Raw genomic sequence first — 17,548 nt, 5'->3', positions numbered from 1 at the left:
ATGAGGGCTCAGCGATGAGACTCATTATTGCCTTAATGGCTACGTCGGCAAAATTGCAATATTTGGCTGAATATCAACCTAAAGCCATTCAAGAACACCCATTACATCCATTTAAAACAAGCCCGTGATTTCCAAAACATTTGGTTCCAATAAGACGGCGCTATGGCAAGCCCGTGAAACAATGGATTTATTGCGTCGTAGTTTCGGTGAGCAGTTTATCTCTCGTCTCGGACCAGTGGATTGGCCACCAGGATTGTGTGATATCACACTTTTGAACTTTTATTTGTGGGGATATGTAAAGTCTAAATGCCTTATGGATAAACCAGCTTATTGAAACATTGGAAGCCAACATAACTAAAGTTTTTCACGAGATACCTACCGAAGTCTTCAAGCGAGTCGCGGCTTACATTTGAAAGGGACTATCTCTAAAAAATAAGTTAAAAAATAGTTAAGATTGAATTTTCGTTGTTTTATTTCAATTTAAAATCCGATACTTCTAAATTGATCACCCTCTAGTTAAAGGTTTGTTTGAGTTCAAGCTATATTATAACTTTCATCTTAATTAATTAGAATATTGGGAATGTAGAAAAAATTAAAATTAATTGAAAAACAAATTTATTCCATTTTGGTTGGCTTTGTAACCTATATCATTACACTTCTTTCCATTTTTTTTTGTTGCGTTGTAAAATAATTTTTTGAGTCACTCACCACTTTTCGACCTCCACCGCCACACTTCCTTTTGAGAATCGCTGTCCTCCCTTGGCGATATGCGTAACTTGAAACACTCACCATAAGCCATCATATCTACTTATGAAACTAATTCCTATAAAACTAAATTGAATATTGAACGGTATTAAATACTACAAATGAAGTTGGAGCAGGGCGCATCAATACTATCATACAAACAGACTGGAGCGCGCACGTACGTGTAGGCACACGCATAGTATGCACCTATGTACGTTGGTATGCATGTATGTACATACATATGTTTTATAAGTTAACATGAGCGTGTGTGTAACGGTGTGCAGTAGTCAGCCATACTGGCAGCCATACATTTCATACGGTGTCGTCACATATTCCACGCAAAGAGAACCTAAGCTCGACTTTTAACGCTTAAAAAACGAAAGTGATCTTGAAGGTGCGATAACGAATCGATCTTAAATCTTGTGACATTTTACTGAAAGCATTCGCAGTTGATGGACGATTATAGAGCGCGAACGCGGCGGTGAATCGGATGGAGTTTTAAATTTATTCTTACAAAAAATAATAACTTAATTGAATTTCTTAAAAAAACAAATGTGTTACGAAATATGCCGAAATAAAAAATAAAGAAACAAATGGTTGCACATGCGGTTTTGTGCTTATAAATGTATATACCATATGTGTCTGTGCAATAGTAAAAATCACTTTAGAGCCAAATTAACATAACACAATGTCTGATGAATTACTTAGTAGCAGTGCCAGTGAGGAGCCGACGGCACTTGTGCCCAACGCCATTGCAGCAACCGACGGTGCAGCGGATGTTTGTGACGAGGCCGATTCTTATCAATCGGAAACGGAAAAGCCAGTACTACTGGAACTTGGCACCACACCAAAACCAACGCTACTAAGTGGTAGTGCCGCATCTGTTTACAGTTCGGAGTATCCTTTAGATATGCATATGAATGGAAATTCATATTTAACGCACGCACATTATCAACCATATGCTGTGCATTCGCCCGGCGAGCCTCACATGCTGCCGATGATTGCTCATCTCTCGCCACCACCGGTCTATAGTAATCCTTATACTCAATACGAAAGTCCACCTACACCACCATCACCACCAAACTCGTTATTACCACCACGTACCGTCGGTAACGGGATATCTACAGCTACACCTACTAGTTATACTACGCAAATACCACAGACGGTGAGCTCGTGGCCTGTGGCGACGGATATGAAAGGGAAATCTTTGGCGGAATTGGTACCACCTCCAATTAGCATCAGATACCTTTCCGCACGTGAACACATCATTTCAAAAGAAACAAATCCATCTTGGAAGGAGAAGGCGTTGCAATTGGAGAAAGGTGATAAAAAAGTAATAAAAAAGTTTTGTTAGATTCAGGACGAAAGTGTTATTGAAAGAAAACGGGTTTCGAAATTGTGTAGATTAGTTTTAAAAGTGACAGTTGCTGCCGTGGGCTTAAGCATTATCATCATACTAGGGTTCTGGTTCGAAGTTCGCTGTCTAGTTCAGCGGTATATAAGCGGTCGCGTTCGGCCGGCAATATAAAGTCCCGGAGTGTAGTTATGCAATGAAAACGCTCCTTATAATAACCATCTCAAATTCGGAGGCGTTTATGGCGCAGGTCGCTTCATTTGTAGAGAAGTTCGGCCGAATATCTAATAAAGGATATTTATAAATGTAAAATAAAAATACAAATTATTATCATCTTACACGCTCTTCGGCTCTATGGTGAATAAATATCCTAGTTAGTTGCTGCTTCATCGAGAAGCGTGGCATTTGTAATTATTTCTGTAGCTCTAAACAAAGCAAACTCTCGTGCGATATATTTCAATTTTGTTCTACAAAATTCAAACGCCCTATGTTGGTTCGTCGATTCACTTAAGTTTGAATAGGCAGAAATACGGGATGTATTAATATTGGTCTGTTAACGTAAGTACTCTGTTACAAAGGATCATCTTGCTAAGAATAATCTTCAGCGAAGCTGCCGCGGGTGTAAACTATATATATATATATATATAATTGGCGCGTACACCCGTTTTGGGTGTTTGGCCGAGCTCCTCCTCGTATTTGTGGTGTGCGCCTTGATGTTGTTCCACAAATGGAGGGACCGACTCCGAACGGCATATATTTTTGTGAGGAGCTGTTTCATGGCAGAAATACACTCGGAGGTTTGCCATTGCCTGCCGAGGGGCGACCGCTATTAGAGAAATGTTTTTCTTAATTCTGGTGTTTTCACCAGGATTCGGACTAACGTTCACTCTCTGAATTCCGAATGGTAGTCGTGCACCAACCCATTCGGCTACGGCGGCCGCTCGCGGGAGTAAACTACTTCACTAATTAAGATGAGAGTAAACTTTAATAGGTTTCTCAGCGTGCTCCTTTTTATGCATTGGTAAAGGTCTTTGTTGTCCTTTATTCAACTGATCGAGCTTCAATATGTAATCTTTGACAGATTATATACATCGTACAGAAGTATTTAATTAATGAGAAACATGTACAGGGTCCGGCAATCGAAGTGTAACCAAGTAAAAAGGCCATAACTTTAGTTTGGAAAATTACTTTTATTCAATTCAAAGTAAAAAGTGTGTGAAAATAATACAAAATTAAAAATCAATTTACCTTTGCTCGATATAACCACATTTTGCCTTGACTATGGCCTGGAAACGGTCCAGAAACGAATCGAAAGCTGCCCGAATGTAACTTGCAGGTATTTTGGCCCGCTCGCGGACAATATCTTTTTTCAGCGCCCCGAGACTAGTTCGGACCTTGCTCTCCAAAATGGTCCAAAGAGAATAATCCATCGGGTTTGCGGCTGGTGAATTTGAGAGCCATTGTGTGGACATTATGAAGTTTGGAAGGTTGTTTTTTAGTGAGACGGTGCCGAGTCCTGTTGAAGCCTCCATGGTCTGCCACCGAAATGTTTGTCTGCCCACGGTTTCAAAGCAACCTCCAGAATACTTTCTAGATAATATTTCGCATTTACCTTGATGCCAGGCACTATAAAAACGATTGAAGAGCGCCCATCTGCGGTTACAGTGGCCCAAACCATTACCTGTGGCGGGTTCTGCCTCCTAGTGGCCAATCGATGACTAAAATTCTCGTATGAACGGTCGGTCAAATAAACCCTTCGTTTTGGGAGTTTACAAATTGCACAATTTGAAAAATTGTCTCGTCAGAAAACACAATGTTCGAAAATAGACCGCTTTCGGCCAAGCGAAGCAACTCCTTCGCTCTCTCAAGTCTGACTTGTCGCTGCTTTGATGTGAGATCATGCGCCCTTTTGGATCTTGTAAGGCTTGACTTTGAAATCATTTTTAGGTATACGTAGGATGCTATGCCAGATATTTTCAGTTCTTTCGCCATTTCATTGGCACTTCGTCGTGGATTTCGCTCAAGTCATTTTTTGAACTTTTTCACGTGACGTTGGAGTGTTTTGATGACCACCTCCATGACGTTTTGCAATGCTACCAGTATCATTGTAACGAGTAATGGTGCGATAAACAAAAACTTCATTTATTTTAAAGTGCTCGAGCTCACGAATTATCGCTGGTTGTGATTTTCCAGCCAAATATTACATTTGAAATCCATTACTCATTTTTTTTTCGCGTTTACTCTCGGCAAAATGTTTCCGTGCGCTTGTAAACAATACTCTGGACTGTCATATAGCCAACTAAGACAGCTGATGTACATGCAGTAGCTGCGCGAGCGGTCTGAAGTATGTTACACTTCGGGTGCCAGACCCTGTACATGCGAGAATTATCAACTTCCACTTATAGTCGATGTGTTGGAGCGTATTTAGGTTGTTGAAAGTGATCACTCCACACGCTGTATGTAGAAGTTTGTTCTGTTATCCCTAGTGGGCTTCATGTAGGCTCATGATTCTTTATGATAGTGCAGTTGGTTTAAATTTACCTCTATCCCTTAAACCGATTTGAACTCTAAATGAATTTCCTTGGTTTCCTTTTAACCATGGAACTCAATGGCCGACACATCGACTTAGAATATCTTTTACCTGAAAATAAGCCTTCCTCGTACGTCTGAGTCCTTAGTCTTCTTCATAGTGGCATACTTTTCCACATAGTGACAACTTCTTCAGAAGTAACTGGCGGCGTGTAAAAAAATCAGACAAAGTGCAGTGAGAACCGCGCTTGTTAGACGAATGTCTTATCAAAAGAGAGTAGAAAAAAGATAAACAAATTTCCTTTCTCTGGTACTGTATTTAATTTGAGAAGAGAGGAGACTGATTGCCGAGAGCATTAGTGAGTTGTTATGAGAGATTATAGATTCATGTTTTGTTATTCTAGAGCTTTTATTTATTGAACGCACAAGCTTCAAAAAGTATATACTTGAGCTTCATAGCTCAGGACGGCTCTTGTATTTAGTTGCGGTATTAGACTAAACCTCTCCGATGTTTCCGTACCTTTTATCCCACTGAAAGATGAAATTTCTTTCGCTGCTTAAGTAATTTTCGAAGCGCTCTCGTAGGGTTTTCTCGTTCTTCGTGCTAATTGATTTCTATTGGGTAAACGAACCGAATTCAGGTTCATTTCCGCTTGACCCTTGCCTTGGGTAATCGGTGAGAGCAAAATAGTAAGAAGAAGTGTTAAAACAATTTTGTGTATCTTGCCTTTGAAGTAATAGTTTTGTATCTGTGCCCAATGACTGACACTTCGACCTAAACGATCTTTTGTGGCCTTCCCTATACATTGCTCTTTAACATAAATATTTGTAACTAATTTTCAGTGCTATCGACTCGAGAGTATTAGTACATAGTATTCCAGATTTTATTTGACATTCAGCACCTACAGTGGCTCACAGCTTATTTCGTGTGGCTGTATGTTAAACTAAAGAATTGTAAAATTATTTTTATTTGATTTATTTAAAAAAAAATTTAAATGCACAATCAAAGATAAATTATTTCTAATTACAAACATGTATAAATGCATTCAAATTTTTTCTGCTATAGTAGAATATTTACAACAAAAACAGAATACTAGGTAAATTTACGTCACAGCTTATTTCGTGTGTTCACTTTTACCGTTATCGGCGCCAGTAAACCGGTTAGCAATTATAAGAAATTTGTTTTGCATAGTATATTAGATTATATCCTTATTTAGTTTACACATTGAAAGTAGTCGGTTGTCCAGCTTAATTTAAAAAATACCGTGATGGGTCGTCGTACGTCGATTGAAAGGCGCGAAATAGTGATTACGCATTACAAAAATGGAAAGTCGAAGATATAAATTGCTCAAATTGTAAATTTAAGTACTTCCACAGTACAGTACATTATTCGACGCTTTTCTCGTGAAAAAAGAGTGGTTGACAAAGGCCGCCAAGCTCCAAACAAAATTTTTACAGAAGCTGATGAAAGGTGGATATTAAGAAAAATTAAAAAAGACCCACGAATTAGTGCGCCAGCTTTGACAAAAGAGGTTGAAAAAGTACTTGGTAAGTCATGTAATCCTGAAACAATAAGAAGAATTCTGCGCAAAGCTGATTTCCATGGTCGTACAGCTCGAAACAAACCGTTTGTTAATGAGCGTGACAGAAGATTAGGGGTGGAGTTTGCCAAAAACCATGTTAATAAAGACCAAACATTTTGGAATAACGTTATTTTCGCCGACGAAAGCAAATTCAACCTCTTTGGTTCCGATGGAAAGTCTTTCGTTTGGCGTAAGCCCAACGCGGAGCTGGACCCGAAGAATCTGCGTGGTACAGTAAAACACGGTGGGGGCCATGTAATGGTTTGGGGCTGCATGTCAACAGCTGGTGTCGGAAACTTGGTTTTTATCGACGAAATTATGGATGAAACAGTTTATTTGAATTTATTAAAAAATAATTTACTATAAAGTGCTGAAAAATTAGGCATTCGGGACAGGTTCAGGTTCTATCAGGGCAATGATCCGAAGCATAAGTCGGAATTAGTGCAACGGTGGCTTATATGGAATTGCCCTCATGTGGTAAAAACGCCAGCACAATCACCTGTTCTCATTGTAATTGAGAATTTATGGAATATTCTGGATCAAAAAATTAGAAAACATAACATAAGCAACAGACAAGATCTAAAAACAGCATTGCAAGTGGAGTGGGAGAAAATATCTCCTGAATACACTGTCAAACTTGTTAGCTCCATGCAATCCCGGTTAAAAGCTGTATTAAAACAAAAAGGCTACCTCTACAAAATATTAGATTAGTAAAAACTTAATAAATTTAAAAAAAAAAATCATGTTTTTTCTAGTTTGGTTAAGCACACGAAATAAGGTGTGACGTGGATTTACTTATAATTTTGATTTTGCTGTAAATATATTACTTAAGAAGAAATAATTTAAATTTATTTATGTATGTTTGTAACAAGAAATAATTTATCTTTGAATGTACGTTTAAGTTTTTTTTCTAAATAAAGTTTATACAAAAATATTAAACTTTTTTATTTTGATAAACGGGCACACGAAATAAGCTGTGAGCCACTGTAAATCAATGGGGATACCTCCTGTTGCTTGTTCTATACAAAGTATAAGTAGAAAAGGGTGCTCCTGCCTCTAGAAAATGTGAGTTATCGGTGTCCATAGCGTATTTTGTAATTATTTCGAGTTCTTTGTTTTCTATCCTAATTTAGGAGCGGAGCTCCAACGATTTACGTGTGACTCACTACCAGCTACCGTGCCCTTTTTTAATACTTATAGTATATGTACATCGAGTTTTGGCATGCGGTCCTCTGTCGTAGCGTTTTCATAGCCTGCGCGTTATCATTTGCGAATTCTTTCTTTTCTTTAACTTAACCTTTTCTTTTTTAACTTTTCTTTTGAAAGGGCTTAAAAATCTAATTCACTAAATTTTTTTGTACTTTGAGGGACAAATCATTTGAATTTTCTCGAAATGACCTCGTTCCTATACAACTCACGAGCTCTATTGCGGGATAAACATCACCATAAACTGTTTTCCATCAATTAAAACATTTTGGCAAAGGTTCCTCAATTTGTGGAATAACATCAAGACGCACACCACAAAGGGTGTATGCGCCAATTATATATATATAAAGGTTTTACCAATTTTAGTTTTGAAACTCAATATTGACCTTTGTTCGAGGCTTATTTTTTATCTATTACACCCATGTAATTACTATCGTCTTAAAGGCAATGAATCCGCTTTTAGTTTTTCTCATGGAACTTTTTTTTACAAAATTTCTAATGCATCTCAACTTGATGGGCAATGATCGCTGTCGTACCAAAATATATACAATATATTTTTTTTTTGAACCAACCATTCGAATTCGATACCACCTTAAACAGCACAAAAACGCTAAAAAAACTGTATGATTAAGTAAAACTTTTTTTTTTCGATTTGGCATAAATTCGCCACAAATATAACAACATAAATTAGAACTGTTAACACGTGCCCGTGACATTTTCAATATTAACTAAATATTAAGCTAACGTATTTTTCGTTAGAAATACAATATTTTCGGACCACTTGCATTTTAACAATGGAATGCACGTAAAAAAAATAAAAAGTCATATGTTATATATATGTCTCGGCATCCAAATGTGGTATCAAAAAAAAAAAATCTATACAAATATTTATAATTAATCAGCCTCAGTTTGAAGCAATATAAACCGTCTTAGATTTTTACTGTTGAGTAATGTTATTATTACCATTTCGGCTGAAGGCCTCGTAGCTGCGTTTTGATATTGTATTTATGTAATAAAATTAGTTTTGTTATATAAATTTAATAAAATAAAAAATAAAAATATTACCATGTAGGATTATTCGATTTAGATCAAATATCACCTTAATCAAAAAGTTTCCGGAATATACTCAAAAAATTCAAAATACAAGTTTATGCCACAAAAATGACATTATAGCCTTCAAAGTACTCCCCATTAACTACAACGCACTTAAGCCAGCTTTTGATCTAACAGTCGAAACATTTCTGGATCTCTATTTTCGGGATAGCCATCAGATCCGTCTTCGGTTTTTTAATCACTTCCCTGACTCGATGAAACAGAAACAAATCGCAGGGAGACACATCAGTAGAATTCGATGACTGTTGGATGGTATTCGTTGCGTGCTTGGTCAGAAATTCAAACTGATAATGATAGCGCTGTGCGACGATGCTTTATTATGGTGCAAAATCCACGAGTTGTTTTCCCACAAATCCTTTTTTTTGGCGAAATACTTCACGTTATCGTCTCATAACGCCCAAATAATAGTTCTTATTTATTTGCAAAATATCGTTGTAATCAATACGTCAGCAGCGCTTTCTTTCTTGACTGAAAACGACGTGGGTTTTTGGTCTTGGTACATTCGTAGCTTTCCACTCACTTGCCTGATGTCTGCATTCCGTGTCGAACTCATACATATATACACGTCTCGTCTCCAGTAATGCTGCGTCAGATTAAGTCTTGGAAATCATGTCTTTGGCGATATCAACCCGGTCCCTTTTTTGGATGAAATTTGGAACAAACCTAAATCATTAACCACAATATCCTGAGCGTACAATTGTTGGCGTATGCCGATGATATTGACATAATTGGCCTCAACAACCGCGCTGTTAGTTCTGCCTTTTCTAAACTGGATAAAGAGGCAAAGCGAATGGGTCTGGTGGTGAACGGTGACAAAACGAAGTACCTTCTGCCATCAAACAAACTGTCGGCGCACTCGTGTATCGGCACTCACGTCCCTGTTGACAGTTATGATTTCGAGGTTGTAAAATACTTCGTTTATTTATAAATCAGCATTCACACCGAAAACAATGCCTGCCTGGAAGTCTGACGTAGAATCTCTCTTGCCAACAAGTGCTACTTTGGACTAAGTGTGAAGCCCTCTATCGACGAGCAAAACTCCGAACGCTTCGGCACTGAAAGTATTCGATGCGGTACCAGCTGGTGGTAGCAGAGGAAGAGGAAGGCCTCCTCTGCGTTCGAAAGATCAATTGGAAAAGGACTTGGCTTCACTTCGTGTGTCCAACTGGCGTTGGTTAGCACGAGAAAGAAACGACTGGCGCTCTTTGTTAAACTCGGCCAAAATCGCGTAAGCGGTTATCGCGCCAATTAGGAAGAAAAAGAGGATCAATTTTTCGATAAACTTTTCGTTTATGCCACTCGTAAATGGCGGGCTTCTTTAGAGTATCATTACCGAAACATATTTCTAAGGTTTTCGCGCCATTGAATCCATTTTTAACACAAAATTTAATACAATCTCGTTGTTGCAAATTCAAATCCATTTTTAAAAAATGTAAAAAATGGAAATCACGTGTTGAGGTAGATTTACTAACTTTTGCAATTGTCAAGCAATGGTGATAGAATTTTGTTGGGAATCTTGTGACAATATAACAGATGTGGCAACCTAACAAAAACAAAACAGAACTCAAATCAGTTGACTTAAATCGTCACCTAGCGGTTGTTTAGGGAATTTTTTGATCAAGTTGGTCTGCGCCATTTCGTCGATAACTTTTGACAATTTTGACATAATTTTGTGATTGAAGTAGTCCTCCAACTTGGCAGCTCATTTTCATAAGGCTCTGAGGATAGTTTTGTACCAAGAAAACTTAGCAAATATTAGAAAAGGTGATAATGGTTTGATGCCAGATTTGAACTATATAGCGGATGCCTTATATCCAAGCTCTCGGAACTCCAGACGCGTCGTTAAAGAAGTGCATAGCCCTTCCCACTCACCAATTCTGGCCACTTCACCTTCTTCAATTTGGTCAGTTGTTGACAGTAGAAATCTGAATAGAAAGCTTGGCCTGGTGGAAGCAGCTTATGGTGGATGATTCCAATCCCACGTTTTGGTTACGCCGGGGGAAAATCTCGATTACTATTAGAAAAAATATACTTATACATTATTATAGGCGACCCTTACGCTCATTGATTACGTGGTTTGGTTTTGCCTTAATTTGTTAAAAAATACGTCACTTGATGTCTATGCCTCTTGTTAATAAAGACAGACAATAAAGAAAATCATTAGATGTATCATTAGCCTTTCTCGCGTAGCCAATCCAGGCAGTTGTCAGATTTCGTCCAGGAAATTCTGTGCATAGGAAATATTAAGTATTATAATAATAAGTCATATGGCGGCCGCTGTAGTCGATTGGGTTGGTGAGTGAATATCATCATAAATATCAAATAATAGAAAGTGTTTTCTAATAGCGTTCGCACCTCGGCAGATAGAGTCAAGTCTTCGAGTGTATACCGTCTGTGAAAAACTCCTGATAAAAAATCATCTGCTGTGATGGCATTAATGTGTAGGTCCCTGCAAAACGCAAACCCCAAATAAAAGGAGGAATTCGGCTATTTTCATTAACTCCTTATTGAAATGAGATTTGGTTTGATATTTCTAGACTCTCCCCTCTTAAATTAAGGTCACGCAATTAATAAACGTCTTCTAAGGCGGATTCAAGTCCATCTGATGCATTAAAAGCGATGTGGTTTTAAGAAGTTCAAAAATATTACGCATGAGTTATCCCTCTTAAATTTTAAAATCGATAAGATGATAGTTTGTTTTGGAGGATAGTGCTCTGGGTTAAACATTTTTAGTGGTCAGAGCAGGGAATACAATGATTGGCTTTGGCTGAACTGGACATTTATAGAAAAATATCCTAAGAAATCTCATTAATTAAATATTTTCATTTCTTTCCCAGATTATAAAAAGACTGCTTGTGATAGAGAACGCACGCGCATGCGAGATATGAATAGAGCGTTCGATCTGCTGCGTTCCAAATTGCCAATTTCGAAGCCGAACGGCAAGAAATATTCAAAAATTGAAAGTTTACGGTATTGAATAATTTGAAGATGTATTTATTTATATTTATTAAAGACGCAAACTATTTCAGAATTGCCATTAACTACATCAATCACCTGCAACGGTGCCTTAAGGAAATACCTATTGAATGCGATGCGCCAACCCAAACCGGCGCCAATCACGAAATCAATGCAGTGGACTATGTTACCGACATTAGCGCACGCGAGCGTATGCCACCATTTCGCTATGAGAGCTCCAGGCATTCGTTCAAAGAAATAAAAAAGGATATGGATGAATCTCAGAGTGGTGGATGGAGTGATAGTCAGTACTTGAGTGCGGAACAAGAGCAATGGGAGCGAAGTTGAGTACGTACTAATACTGTTAAGCGAAACTTCTGTTACATGTTAGTCTAAAATGCTACTTAGAATATTTGCTATTTAAACTGTAAAAACTATTTTTTTTATATTGGTTTTTCATAAATAAATTTAAAAATAGAAATATTACAGAGTGTGTTTCTAATTAGTAAATTATGATTTGAAATCAGAAAGTATTCAAAATTTATCAATGTTCAATTTAACGAATGATTCATTGGTATTTCTTTTATTCAATTATATTTTTCAAAGTAACTTCTTTCTTAATCAAAAAAATCATTTCAACGCATCTTCCATCATTCAAACTAGATACTTTTATGGGGCGATTTTGGGATCAGCTCCTGCTTCTTCTGCGAATTCTCATATATTCTCTCAATCCTCCCAAAACGCATACCCTTAAGTGGTAACTTCGTTCGTGGCTAAGCCAGTGGAATGCGGAGCTTGCGGAAAGGTATTAACGTGGTTTTGAGTCGCGCCTACAAGATGAAATGTCTAAGCCTTTTTTGGGGTGAAGAAACCACATTCTTCTTTATTTACTTTTGGTCTGGCGAAAGGACTTCCGTGTGAATCACACTATCGCAATCCCAGAAAATGATCACAAAATATTTTTTCGGTTTTGGCTCGTCTGGGAAACGCTATTTCAATGCTGCTTCGTTTCGTTTTGATATTTATAGTCCTAAATCTCATCGCCGGTAACAATAACATTTATCAGCTATCGCTCTCTTTAGTTAGCTTCAATTCCTCTTTTGAACTTTGTGCAAGATTATGCTAAATACTTAAGCATTTTTCCAGGTCTTTATCAGGAGAACTAAACAATAGGTGAGCTTTAATCTCTTTCGAAGTGACACACCTATGTATGTCAAACATCCCATGTAATAAATATATATGTATTATATATGATATAAAATCTCGTGCAGTTGTATGTGACACGATTACCAATAGAATAGTAATAACACACAAGCTCACTGGGCTAGGGACCGTTTTCCAACTATTTATTTCACGCTCCTCAGTGGTCAAACGGTACCATTCACCATTTATGTTATTATGTTAAATAGAGTAGCGTCAAGTAATTAATTTGATTAAGAGATTTCGATTTGGAAACAGCCACATATGCTTACCGATTTTTTTTTTATGCATTTTAAATTGGGACATCATCGTCAGTTTTGTTGTTCAAACTTACTATTTCGATAGCAAGTCGTGTGATGTCAGTTTTGCCGAGGCTATCCACCAACCCGTCAAACAAGATATCCCTATTCACAGAACGGAGCTTATGTATTCAAATTCAGCGGAGATTCGCCCTTATTAATAAATGAGCGGACACTTCGCTAGCAAACTGCTCTCTCGACGAAAAAAGACAGGTTTCATAAGTTCCTCATCATGCGTGTCCCATTGTATGGCACAAAAGGTTGGAGGATTACACCATCGGATGAGAGGGATCTAGAGGAAAATTTTGCGGAAAAGATATGAACGAACCTTTGCATGTTAGTGTTTTATTAAATTCGTCCCCGACAAGTAATAAAAAGTACATGATGAATTTCATTACTTCATACTTTTCTAATAAGAGTTAGTTGGGAACTAAATTTCAGAAAATCTTACAGAAAAATTTCTCAAAGAGAATAATATTCAAAAATGTACAGAAATGAAATATTATACTTACAAGATTTCAAAGCGCGCAAACTCTAGAAATTTAAAAATGGGAAATTTTAAAATATGGTATGCGTAGTGATATGTACATATGTATAAATTTTATGTAGCTTTACTTTGTCTTATTATAAACAAAAAAGCTGGGTTTTTAGAATACGCTGCGTTTTTTTTTCACTTAGCCCACATTTATCACCTTAAGGGGTAACACCACTCTACACGCGTAAAATAAACACGATTTTTAAAGAATTTTTTTGTATAGAAAGAAAAGGAAAACAATCACTCTGATTTGGGAAGTTATTACTTATATACTAAAATACAAAACTACAAAGTTTGATCGAAAAATTTTACAAAATGGCGGCATTGGAGACATTTTTGTAATGTGGTTTCTCTTGAAAGAGCTCCGCGGCACGCAGCACCGAGGGTGCAAATTTTAATCTGGAACAAGGAAATTTTTTTTCTTAATCTAGATAAGAATAGCTAGAGAAACACGTAGGGGATTTAAAAAATATTTATTTTTGTGGAATTAGCAAGCATTTGAAGGAAAAAACTCTATTTTGGCCTAAAAAAACGGCACTTAAATAATTATAACAATCGTTTAAATTAATCTATCGCAAATCCCCTACGCTCTTCTCTTAAGAAGGTTATTATACAGACGTAGTGAAAAACCTGATTAAAAATATTTAAAATTGTTTAAGTTATGCTGCGTGCCAATTTCAGAAAACGTGTTTTGAGAAAAACGCGTTTAAAGTTTGGAAATTTGGAGAAGTTGTTAGGTAGCAGTCACTAACGCTTGGTTGAAAGCTTAAAATATTTATGAAATAAACTTCGGTAACGTATAAAACTTTTTGTTCTGTATTTTAAAAGGTTCAAAGAATGTTTTAAGCTTATAAAAAAAAAATCAATTTTTTGAAATTTCTACAGTGGTGTTACCCCTTAAATGCGCTTGATCTATCGTACAAAAATTAAGTCAGTGTGCTATTAAGTTGGGGTTATATTGAACATATCTCCTATAAATAATAATAATAAACTATTCATTAAATTTCTACTGGCTTCTTTCAAAAATACATCCCTACATTTCCAACTAGGCAGCACTCTATCCTCGATTGACATTTGCCGTGGTGAGTTTAACAACCGTAAAGGTGGAGCGAAACAACGAAAACAAATTAGAATTGGCGATTAGTGTGAATTGGTTTGTTTGCCGCTATTCGTAAAATAAAATTGTTCACTTTTTTGTTTTTAGATGCTAATTTTGATTTTCCTTAATGTTGAAATATGCGGAATGTGTGGAAGAGAAAATAAGATATACAGTGAAAGAGCAAGGAAATGTTTTAAAGCAGTCCGGACGTTAAGAAAAGCTATATAGTGTTGCAGAAAACCTAAAATAAGATACATGGATACGAGTGTGCATGTTGTGTGATTATAATAATACTGTTACGCTAAACATAAGTTCAAGAAAGTTGTGGGTGGTTTTGCGGGATTTCACTGACGACGCGTAAACACTTCCCTCCGTTGTTGAGGGCGGTAAATGGGGCAAGGCGAATATATCTTGTGCACTCCCAGCAGTCTCGCCCCAAATTCACCACTTTGCAGCTGCTTACGGTGCTACCATAGTTTTCTTTCACTGCAAACTAGTAATTTCGTTTGCTCATTTAAGAATGCATATTACTTTAACTTTATTGAATATTAAATTTTTTTAATTAGTTTTAAGCTTATTATTTGCACAAAAAGTTAGGAATTCGTATATATTTACTGATATTTTTTTATTTTTAAACTTCGATGTGGTAACGCCTTCTTATTTGTGTATCTGCAGTGGGGATTTCAATGCGAGACCAAATAAAAATGCAAAGCAAGTTTGATAGCGACTTTGGAGCACGTCGGAAGTATTTGCGGCAGGCAGCGCTACGCGAACCAGCGCCCAAATGCAACGCCAAGTCGATCTAAAATTGAAACCTAAATAAAAGAGATTCAGTGCAAATTTGTAGCAAATCTTAATGAAAACCATGAAACAGGAAAGAAAATGTCTAATATTTGTGGGCACGATGCAATAATGATAAGAATTAAATGAATAAACAATAATCTGCAGAATCTATATTAAAGATGTGGTCCCAGAGTGAGAAAAATGCAGAGTTGTGTTGTATAATGGGTGTGTGTATGTGGTTGCATATGTGTGAGCATAGACTATTTACAAAGTGCGAAGGGGATCAGGTGAGTGTGCGAAGAGATACAGCAAAGAATAGAAATTGTAATGGAATCAGCCGTGTCCGCCAGATGTGCAAATAAACAAAAGATAATAAAGAAAATAAATAAAAGTCCAAATAAGTGTCATTGAAAAGCGAGTTCAATTAGCTTTCGTATTTGCTGAAAGCAAAATGTGAGGGTACAACATTTAAATTTACTTCATTATCCAAAGCTCTGAACTAGAATACAATTTTTTGATAGAATATCGGTTTCAAAACTGGCTAGGTACTTAGCGAAGGCGGCACGCCCTTAAGCATGTACATATGTATTTACATACACATGCATGTTAAGGCCAATTGTTGGTACATATTGTCCTTGCTGGCAGAATGCTGTGGGGCTTTGGGGTTGGTCCTATAGTTGCGGGAATATATTGCCCTGTGGCTTGCATTTTGCATAGATAGAGACAAAAGTTAAATCTTGCTTAGGTAGGAGTGGGTGTCGATAACGCGTTGTATAAAATTTTACATTTCAATACACACATACATATTTATATGTACATAAACTCAATGTGAAATTCATTATGCAGGTTTAAATTTCATTAATAGAGTAGGCAAAATTTGGTTTAGATTTTTTTGTGAAACAAAAAAGAAAATGTTAATACGTCTACATAAATACATAAATATGTTATGGTGAAAACGGTTTTAGCAAATTAGCTTGTGTATTTTAAAAATCTATATATATTATTAGTGTATATAAAAAAATTATTTACAACCTTCAATTTTTCTAGCTGCAGAATGTATAAAACAATAAATCACATGCAAATTTAGTGAATAATAAAATGCAGTCCAAACAAAAGTGAAACTGTGTAAATATACAAAGTGAGGAATAAAACGCGCACAAAGTAACAATATTAATAATAGGCTAAGCGACAACTAAATTTATAGCTATACCCTCGTTGTATTGATGATAATAAAAACAACGTTCAAAACAAAAACTAAGCAACGAGACACCACAATCGCCAGCCCACCCAAACAACTACATAACATTTAACGCGTGTGGCGACGCGACGAGGCTATTGCCGTGTTGCAACTCGCCGACCAAGCATTGTCTTTCCCCCCGTGCAGCATTACCAACAGCCTGCCAAATGAAAATGGTAGATAAATCGTCCAAGTTGGATAAGTTTAGTGCCAACATGGGAGGTGGCGGCAGTGGCGCCGGTGGTAGTGGCAGCGGTGGTGGCGCCGCCGGTGGCAGTGGTGGCAATAGTGGTATTATGACTGGCAGTAGTGGCTATGGTGCTGCCGCTGCCGGCGGCGTTGGCAGTCAGAATGGCCAGAAGCCGGTGCCAATGAAATTGTTCGCTGCCTGGGAAGTGGATCGTACACCGCCAAATTGCATACCAAGGTAAGTTTTGCATTCGGTTTTCTTTATGTAATTTCAACAGGAGCCCTTTTTGCGCTGCTTGTGCTATTTTGGTATATGGTTCGTTGTTGCAACTTTTCAACCCTGACAATAATAAGTTACAACATTCATTAAGTGTGGTATTCGCATTTGCCAAATGATTTCCTACCATAACAATAGTTCTTAGCAGTTGTTTTCGTTGCTGTTATTTTTATATCATTTTGTTTATTTCTAAATTTTCATTATAACTAATTTAAATGCAGCTTATAAGCCGCAGCCATGATAGCCATATTATTCAAATAAAAATAATTGTATCAATAATAACAAAAGTCACAATGTTTTTTTTTGACATGATACTGATTTTCTGTGTATTTTCCTGCGGTGAACACCGTTCTGTAATCTAAGGTTGCTTATCATGTTATCGTTATGAGAAAATCTGGTTTTAAAACCAATAAAAGCCTGACGTGCTAGAGATTTCAACTTTTAC

General features: G+C 36.9%; 2 protein-coding genes across 13 annotated transcripts; both read left to right on the top strand.

Annotated features, from left to right (window-relative positions):
• Positions 1 to 1,194: 1,194 nt before the first annotated feature.
• On the top strand, positions 1,195 to 11,910 carry LOC128858525 (uncharacterized). The gene is made up of 3 exons (XM_054094894.1): positions 1,195 to 2,066; positions 11,367 to 11,499; positions 11,559 to 11,910. Exons 1-3 carry the CDS (start codon positions 1,433 to 1,435, stop codon positions 11,830 to 11,832), a joined length of 1,041 nt encoding a protein of 346 aa, XP_053950869.1. The 5' UTR covers positions 1,195 to 1,432; the 3' UTR covers positions 11,833 to 11,910.
• A 2,684-nt stretch (positions 11,911 to 14,594) lies between these two features.
• LOC128854742 (uncharacterized) lies at positions 14,595 to 17,121 on the top strand. Of its 12 annotated transcripts, none has more exons than XM_054089070.1 (3): positions 14,678 to 14,890; positions 15,293 to 15,687; positions 16,448 to 17,121. In XM_054089070.1, the coding sequence occupies exon 3, from the start codon at positions 16,805 to 16,807 to the stop codon at positions 17,066 to 17,068; it is 264 nt and encodes an 87-aa protein (XP_053945045.1). In that variant the 5' UTR covers positions 14,678 to 14,890; positions 15,293 to 15,687; positions 16,448 to 16,804; the 3' UTR covers positions 17,069 to 17,121. The 12 variants fall into 12 exon arrangements, with proteins under 12 accessions (XP_053945050.1, XP_053945052.1, XP_053945045.1 ...); XM_054089069.1 differs by having other exon boundaries at positions 14,678 to 15,081; XM_054089073.1 differs by having other exon boundaries at positions 14,678 to 15,113; positions 16,454 to 17,121.
• Positions 17,122 to 17,548: the final 427 nt, after the last annotated feature.

Source organism: Anastrepha ludens, chromosome 2, assembly GCF_028408465.1.
Source record: "Anastrepha ludens isolate Willacy chromosome 2, idAnaLude1.1, whole genome shotgun sequence".
Lineage (NCBI taxonomy): Eukaryota > Metazoa > Arthropoda > Insecta > Diptera > Tephritidae > Anastrepha > Anastrepha ludens.
Note: the sequence above shows the minus strand (reverse complement) of the source record. Positions and strands in the feature narration are given on the sequence as shown.